This window comes from Gavialis gangeticus, unplaced genomic scaffold, assembly GCF_001723915.1.
Source record: "Gavialis gangeticus isolate Ggan-Ray unplaced genomic scaffold, GavGan_comp1, whole genome shotgun sequence".
Classification (NCBI taxonomy): domain Eukaryota; kingdom Metazoa; phylum Chordata; order Crocodylia; family Gavialidae; genus Gavialis; species Gavialis gangeticus.
In genome coordinates, this window is record NW_017729022.1 from 62762902 (window position 1) to 62771379 (window position 8478).

General features: G+C 42.9%; 1 protein-coding gene across 1 annotated transcript in view; it reads left to right on the plus strand.

Moving 5' to 3' along the window:
• Positions 1 to 4723: 4723 nt before the first annotated feature.
• DMC1 (DNA meiotic recombinase 1) overlaps positions 4724 to 8478 on the plus strand; it is a 30369-nt gene continuing 26614 nt past the window's right edge. The window contains exons 1-2 of the mRNA XM_019515199.1: positions 4724 to 4810; positions 6500 to 6544. Of these exons, the coding sequence (XP_019370744.1) occupies positions 4754 to 4810; positions 6500 to 6544 (102 nt within the window). The 5' untranslated portion in view covers positions 4724 to 4753. The remainder of the gene's footprint in view (positions 4811 to 6499; positions 6545 to 8478) is intronic.

The following is an 8478-nucleotide window of genomic DNA, read 5'->3' on the forward strand; positions in this document are numbered from 1 at the left end:
AGCTGCTTGGTAAACAATCTATAATCACTAAGCAGAATGTATTAAACATCACTGTTTCTGGCAGTGGTCCTATAAAATCTATTTGCAGCCTTGTCCACGGACCATATATAGGAGCATGTGTTCATGAGACTTGCCCAAGGAGCTGAATCTCCGCTCACTAGTACAAGGCATACAATTCTGTGCTAGCATTTCCATGACTTTTTTTAAATGTGGCCATCTGCCAATTAACTTAATCTGAATGGTTGTCTCATCTGCTTCCAAATGAGCCCTTTCATGTATTGAACAAATTACTTCTGATTGGAATAGTGTTCATCCTTTTAACATCTAGGTATATCCAGCCTTTTCTATATTAATCCCTCTTTTTGTTTCAGAGGTATTTCCTTTCTTTCTTGTTTGTCTTTCACTTGTCTTGACTTTCCTATATAATTGGCCTGATGTCAGATCCTCCTTTGGCTTTTTTATAGCACTTACTTCTTCATATAGCATGAAACGGGATGAATCCATTTCTTTCCTGTAAATGGAGAGGCAGTTAGCTGTGTTAATCTGAAGTCAGGCAAAAGGCAGGGCAAGGTCTATCTACCTTGGAGGCTAACAGAGAGGTATGAGGTTTGCTAGGCAACGACCTGCTTTGTCAGAGAAACAGGTTGCTGTCTACAAAAGCTCATGTCTCTGAACCAGTTAGTTCCTGAGGGGGTGCGTCTACATGTCACCTATGTTGTTGTTACTGTGCCATGCTTTAGTACTTGCTTTTGGAAGTACTAAAGAATGATGCCTGTACTGTGCTGTACACTGTGCGGTTATTTTTCACCACTACAGCCCTGTAACAGCGTGCTAAAATGTGGGAGTGCGCTGCTATGACAAAGTAGCTGCTGATCATGTGGAGGCTCACATGATTGCTACATTGCCATAGCGCGTTGCTACAGCAACAAAAGGCAACATGTGGATGCACTTAGGCCGTGGGTAGATGAAAAAATGGGCATGTGTGCACACTTTAAAGCAAGCTAAATGCTTTTGCACTGCTTTTTGTCGGTGTTTGTACGCATCGGCGGAGTAGTGTGTATTAATTCCAGCCACTGTAGGAAATTTGGCAGCATAACGTGCCTTAAATGACTTGGGGCGCAGCAAACTAAAACTCCTCCTCTGAGTTTTAGTTTGCTGCCCCTACAGCTGAGGAGCGAAGTGCTGGGCTCCGTGCAGCTCTGCAGGAGGTCCTGCAAGACAGGCTCCTCCCAAGAAAAGTGGTGAGCCTGATTTTTTTCCCCTCGCCTGGAACCTGCTTGCCTGAGTTGTGCGGGGGCCTAGTGGTTCCCTCCATGGCTGCGGTGCCCCCCAGGACTGCCCTAGCTGGGTGCCTGAAGTCAGGGGCCACCAGGGGGTGGGGTGCAACACAGGCCTTTAAAGGGCCCTAAACTGCAGCAGTGTTTGAAAAAACTCATTGCTTCAATTTAGGGCCCCCTTTTCATCTACACACACCCTTAAGGCAGTAGTTTTCAACCTTTACGGGCTCAAGGCACCCCTTGTTATACTCAAGGCATTCCTCCCGCTCTTAGTTTTCGCTCATTTTTTGATGACAGAAAAAAAAGAGCAAATCTGCTGCTGCAAAGACCTCAGGAAGATCATAAGGGGTCGGACTGCTTTTAACACTGGATTCCTTTTTGAAATCTCTGGGCTTATTTTGTAATCAGGTGTGTGTGCACACCTAACAACGCTAACACAGTGCAACACTTGCAGTGCCCTTGCAAGGACTTCCAGGCACCCCGGGGTGCCCTGGGGCTGAGAATCACTGCTCTAAGGTTCCCCCCTGCCATGCCTTGGCCGTTCTTGGAAATGCAAAGATCAGATGGGGTTTTTCAATGGTGAGGTCCCTGCAGTTTTGACTACGGACTGTCTGTTTCACTCTCTGAAGCAACGCGTCTGACAGGGTTCATCTACACACGCATAGGGTGTGGGAGGGACGACAACCCTCCCCCCTCAGCAGGAGCCAGCCACGCCCCTTCATAGGACGCAAGAGAGGCTCCAGCACGAAGGGCGCCACGCGCGAAAAAACCAGCGGCCACTCCCTGACACTAGTGGGGGCGGAGGCAGCGGCGCGCTGCGCGCGCAGACGGCTGGGCAGAGCCTGCGCTGCGTTGTGGCTCCGCCCCTTGACTCGAGGGCGGGAGGCGCGGGGCAGTGGCAGTTAATCGCGGCCCAGGCGATTTTTCGCGGGTTTTTTTCTTGGTGGGAAAATCAGTTTGTCCTCGCAGTTGAAATAAAACGAATCAACGGTCAGGGAGGGGCTGGGCTCAGAGGCACGTGACCTGGGGCTGGGCTTTGAAGGGTGGCGTCCCTGGCTGAGGGAAGCAAGAGGCAAGTGCCATATGGCACGTTGGGGTTGTAGAGCAGGCGCCGGTCACTGATGTGCTTTGTTTTAAACGGGAATTGGGGCTTGTGGACACGGAAGTCAATGACAGCCCCTGGCGGCGTGACTGGAAAACAAGAGGGAGGTATTTCAGCGTGTTAGGCTGCAGTCAGTCAGCAGGCAGTGTAGGTGTGTACATCTACCTACAGACTAACTCGGTAAGAGGTATCTCCAGAGCACAAGCTTTGGTGAACCAAATGTTCCCTTATGAGATGTTCATAGCACCCAAGTGAAGGGTAATGTGGGTTTGCCAAAGTGTGTGCTCTATATATCTTAGTTAAGGATGTCTACAAGGGTGCATATCTACCCTTCCTTCTGAAAAATTAAGAGCCAAGCAAGCTGCCCTGCCCAAGGAAAGATTCATCATCCTCCATTCCTCTGTGAATCAATCACCATAAATCCCAAGGCAGCCCAGAGGAGGGAGGTCCCTAGGGGCCTGACCCTGCTGCCAGAAAAAGAGCTGCAACATTTCTATCTGCTTTAATCACAGTTGTGGCATCAAGCACAATTTATGTATTTAAGCCAGTCTCTCTCACACACCAATATGTAAATAATGCCATACTTTCCTGCATCTAACTGGGCAATACGGGATGTGCCCCTTCATTTCTCTTTGGGCATGCATTCACCAAACAACACTAGGACAAGAGGTTGTTGGGGGGAGTTCTGTTGTTATAATTCCCTTTTAAATTGGTATTACCTTAATTGTGCTTGTTTTTAAGTTATTCTGATCTCTTATTATAAGTCACTGTGAGCCTTTGTTGGGAAGGGTGGCACATAAATCAAATAAAGACATACATAAATATACTGAAGACATCCTGTGAAGTGTGGGGCAATCAGCAGTGGTAATACCCATGCATTCCTGTTTCTTCCTTCTCAAAACTACCCACCTGTGCACTTACCTATGTGCTGTCTCAGGCTTTTGTCTGCTCCCACCTTCCTCTCTGTTTATTTCTGTTTTGCTCCCTAATCCTGGAACTCTCCTGATCTCAGTTTACCAAGCAAACAATAACCCATATCATGCACATTTTAGAAAAGATACACACTTTAAAATAAATTAGTTAGCAGGATGCATTTTGTGTCTAATGTGGGGAGTTGGTCTGTGCGATTTTAGGGATAACTAGTATGGTGTGGTGCAGATTTATGTTGCCTCACTAGGAGCAGTGGAAGGCTCCTTAGTGGAAAGGGGGAATATGAACGCTGCTATATGATTTTGAAGGGTGTAGAATAGTACCCATCTCCCACTGGAGCAAAAGCATAGCTCTTGCTCTACCGGCTTTTTCTTCTCTATAGAATAACATGTGGCCAAAAGGGAGTCTTTGAACTTTTTGGTAATGCAACAAATGCAGAATCATATGCATTTCAGGACAGAGAAGAAATTAATTATTAAAAAAAAGTGGGGAAGGAGGTTGTAACATCCCTAATCTTTCGTACCTTTTTTGGGGGTATTCTTCCAATATCTGGCATGACAAGATTGTTAAAGTCTCTTTAGGTTGATCTGGAAAGTCCTGTTACTGATTTTACTTTTTCCAAATCTGCTAGGTTGGTAGCAAGGAGAACTTCTTCCAGAAACATGAAGAATAGGTTATAAGTGAATATCAATCTTATGGCTAAAGTCATGAGATCCACACACAATAGACATAGTCTTTATGTAAAAATGTAAATAGCCTAAAATATTCATACTTTTTACTGACAGAGAATTGGATTGCTAATAGAAGATAACACCTTACACTAATGATTCACTTTTACATTTCTATCAGAACAAATTCAATTTATAATTTAAGTTTTTCCCAGGCCAAACTCAAATCTGGATCTATGTGCCTTGCAAGGGATGAGGTCCATTTGGAACCTGCTAAAAAACATTTTGGCAAGAGCGGGTCATCTCAGAATAACACAACAGGCACCCTCATTTATTTGGGTGCCAAGTACTACTGCTGCAGCACATCCACCACTAATTAGTTCAGGCAATGAAGGACCAATCTTAGAATCTGAATTTAGATCCTTTGGTGATAATACATTGAGAAGCTGCATTGCTAGGAAAGGATATATTTTTAAAGTATAACCACATAATCCATAAAACCTTCTTTTGGCAGACTCTTACCAGGTTAAGTTTTGGGGTACAGTTCTGGGCATTGTTTAGAGAGTTGTTTTATTACTTACTAGTTTATCTTAATATTTAATTTGCTTTTATCATTTACCTTGTTTTTACTGTAAGCTACTCAGCCTTTTTGGGGAGGACAGCTTATAAATAAAATATATTGATAAATAAATAATCACTTTACATGTTTCCACCATAATACTGTATTTGTTTGCTTTTTTCAGTACTGCCTAAGCCTTATTGCTTGCATTTTCACTATGAAAGCCATGGAAGATCAGGTGGTACAGGAAGAACCAGGATACCAGGATGATGAGGTATTTATAAATAGCATAAAATATGTATAACATAACAAATGCTGGCAAAGGGCATCACACATAATGTTATGTAGTTCAGCAGAATATTCTTGGTGCAGGGGAGCAATCACCAAAGACATGTAGTTGGCATTGAAAAACTTATTACAATTGAAAGCAAAGGAAATCTCGTTTCCTTACTTTCTTATCTATCTTATCCTTATCTTGGTCCTTATTTTCCATTAACCTCTTGAAGCACATACAGATATTAATTATATAGGCTGGTCATTATTATAATTGATACACTGTTTGCTATTTTATAGTAAATATAAGAGGATTTTGAAACCTTTTATCTTACATTAAAAGGTCATCAACCTGAAACATAGTAGAGAAGAGAAACACAGTACAGGTTTTCTTAGTAGGGTTCCTGAGCATGATTCAGGGTTTTTTTTTATCTAGATCAATGGTTCTCACCCTATTTTAGATTTAAAGGCCCACCTGTTAGACTGAAGGCACGCCTCAGAAAATGCAAGCTTCTAGCTTTCACTCATTTTTTGATTACAGAAAAATAAGAGAGCAATTCTTTTGTTGCAAAGAACTCAAACGTTATGAATGTTTCAGTATGTTTTTGACACTATGGATTCTTATTTGAAATCTCTGGGCTTATCTTGTGGATCATATGTCAGTGTTTCCATACCTAATAGTGCTAATAATTAAGCGGCATTCCATGGCACACTTGAAAGGATTTTATAAAACCCTGATTGAGAATCATTGATCTAGCTGGTTACACAGTATGAAGAAGTCAAACCTGAATCTCGCACCCCATCAAGCCTGTGAGATTAAGGCACACAAGGAAGAAGTGATTTAGCTAAAATCACATGTGTCTGCCTTTAACTCTATCCCAAAGATCCATGTATACTAGTCATGTACAGCTGGAGGTAAACTTCAGTATACATCTGAAGCAAGGTTCAAGTTCCATGCCTCCGGATCTGTAGCAAAACACCATAACAACTCTGGGCAACTATACACATGCAGAGAGGCTGCTCCAATGCGCTGTAATTACAGCATGTCAGGGCAGACTAGTTTAATTGAGTCTGCAGGAGCGTGGTAATTACTGAGCTTCAGCAGAATCCAGCGTCACATGTATCAGCATCCCTGTGCTGAAAAATGGTGGCAGGGGCGCTTTAACTAAAGCTCGTTGAACAAGCTTTAATTAAAAGTGCCCCCCGCTGCCATTTTACAGCGCATTGGGGCAGCCTCTCTGCATGTGTATAGGTGCCCTTGGAGCTACTCTAATTAAAGCACACCCCTGAACCCTCAGCATGTCTATAAACACCCTCTGTTACTGTATCTCGATTCTCTACACCAGTGGAATCCAAAGTGGGGTGCACGCACCCCAGGGGTGCGCAAGACAATCCATTGGGGTGCAGGAAGAAAATATTAGAACTTCTATTTATATTTATAGAAATATACAGATATTGGGGGTGCGTGCTCAAAATTTTTTTACTGATAGGGGTGCATGATCAAAAAAGTTTGGAGACCACTGCTCTACACAGGCAATAGGACATGCCTAAAACTTCTTGGCTCACACTTTGCCAAGGATTTAAAATTGACACTTACTACTGAATTAGGCAGTTAACAAAAGTAATATAGAGGTGGTTACAAGAATTCTATCTTAAGATTCTGCTTTCCCCCCCTCTCTGCCTGCTTTAGGAATCCTTTTTTCAGGATATTGACCTGTTACAGAAGCATGGAATTGTAAGTATAAGTACTAGCCCTACCATGCAGAACTGTCCAGGTAAGGTTATTTTAGGGTGCTTTCAACAGCATTTATCCTTAATGACATGAAATTCCTCCCCATGACAGCTACTGAGGAAGAAACGTGTTGGGGACAAGTTTTGTCTTTGCTGGTTTGGATATAAAAGTGCAGATTTTCAAAAGAACCAGCTCCCAGATGGGCACCTAAATAAAGTGACAATTTGCAGAAGTTCTTTATGCCAACAGTTCTTAAAACCTGCTCAGCTTTGGAAAATCTTGTGATAGATTACGTTCTGCACCAGCCAGTCATTATCTATAATTATTCCAATGTTTCCTGAGGCCCCTCACATAATATATGATGAGGCTTTTTGTTATGCTATTCTTGGAATGCTGGTGAAGTGGGGGAGGGAGATAAGTCTTAGAAAATGGGGAAATTATTTTCTTCTTGCTGAAATATCCCCCAATAAATCATCATAATTACTTTTTTGTATTTCTGTAGCATCTACAAACAAGCCCCTTGTCAGGGACAAGGACTTCAAATGTTATAGTCAACATAATACAAAAAGATTGTCTCTTCCCCTAAGAACATAAAATCTAAGTCTAAAATAACAGGCAGCAGATGGATACAGACAGATACAGGAGGACAAGGAAACAGTGAGACAATATTAGTCATCAGGCAGTGGTCTCAGAACATCTGCAGCAAAAACGCTGCCAAATGTTGTAGGCATCATATCAAAGGAGTTTTAAGGAGGGATTTGAGGAAGGATGATGTGGTTTCCTTGTGAAAAGTATAAGGGAACTCTACCCAAGGGTGAAGAGCAATATGTAAGAAAGCAAAGTTCTTATTTGAAAATTCAACAAGTAGGTAATAGAGGCTGAGATCATGGTCTGATTGGAGGCTACTGTCAACCTAAATGTGGCTAGAAAGATGATAGGAGGGGAGGGGAGCTAGGTTGTGAAGGGCATTGAAAATTAAGACAGTTATCATAGGTTGGATGTACTAGAAAGGGGGAAAGTGCAGAGGAGGCATGATCAAAATGTGGAGCTGGTAAAATGATATTTGTTGAAGCCTGTTTTTCTCATACAATGGATAAAACCCCCTCAGTGACTTATATTAAACTAGTATTTATTATGCCCCTTTGGGAGTATGAATACATTTGTAACTGGTTTTGTCTCACACTTATCTTTGTCACAATAATGCTAACAAGACATATCACGGGAGAAGATATAAATGTCCCATGGAAATGATTAATTTCTTCATTGTTCTTTCAAGTACTAGTTGTATCCATAACCCTGTACATAACTTGACAACAAATCCAGATCATGATTTTCCCACAAAAAGGATCTTGGCTGGATGTGATAGCTTGAAACAGCATTCAATAGATCTGTCCATGCCGTTTTCTTCTAAGTCACGGGCGTCCAACCTTTTTGAATGTGGGGCTGGATCACTAACTTTTTATCACCCAGTGGGCGGGCAAGCCATATTCAAAGACCTCACAGGAAGTGGTATCACATCAGGAAGTGATGTCATGTGACCTTTGACACCAATGAAGTTGCAGGAAGTGACAATGAAATGGGTCTGGAAATGTGCCTAGGGAAGTTGTAGTTTTCAGAAAGTATGTATGTTTGGTATGGCTTAGGAACAGGACATCATTTTTCTGTGCAGGAGGTTGGACAAGATTAGAGCTGCCCTGCTGAATACCTGCAGGCCACACGTGGCCCACAAAGGGCCAGGATTTCGCGCACAGTTTACATGGGGTCTGCAGGCAGTTAATATATAGGGCATGGGCCTGGGCAGCCACCTCTCCCACTGCTGTGCAAGGGGGAAAGGCGGGGGGGTGTGGGGAGGGAGGAGTGGTCCATGTCCTGCTAATGTAGCCTGCATGGCTGAGCATGGGGGTCTGCATGCTGCTGGAGCAGCCTGTGCAGTGAGG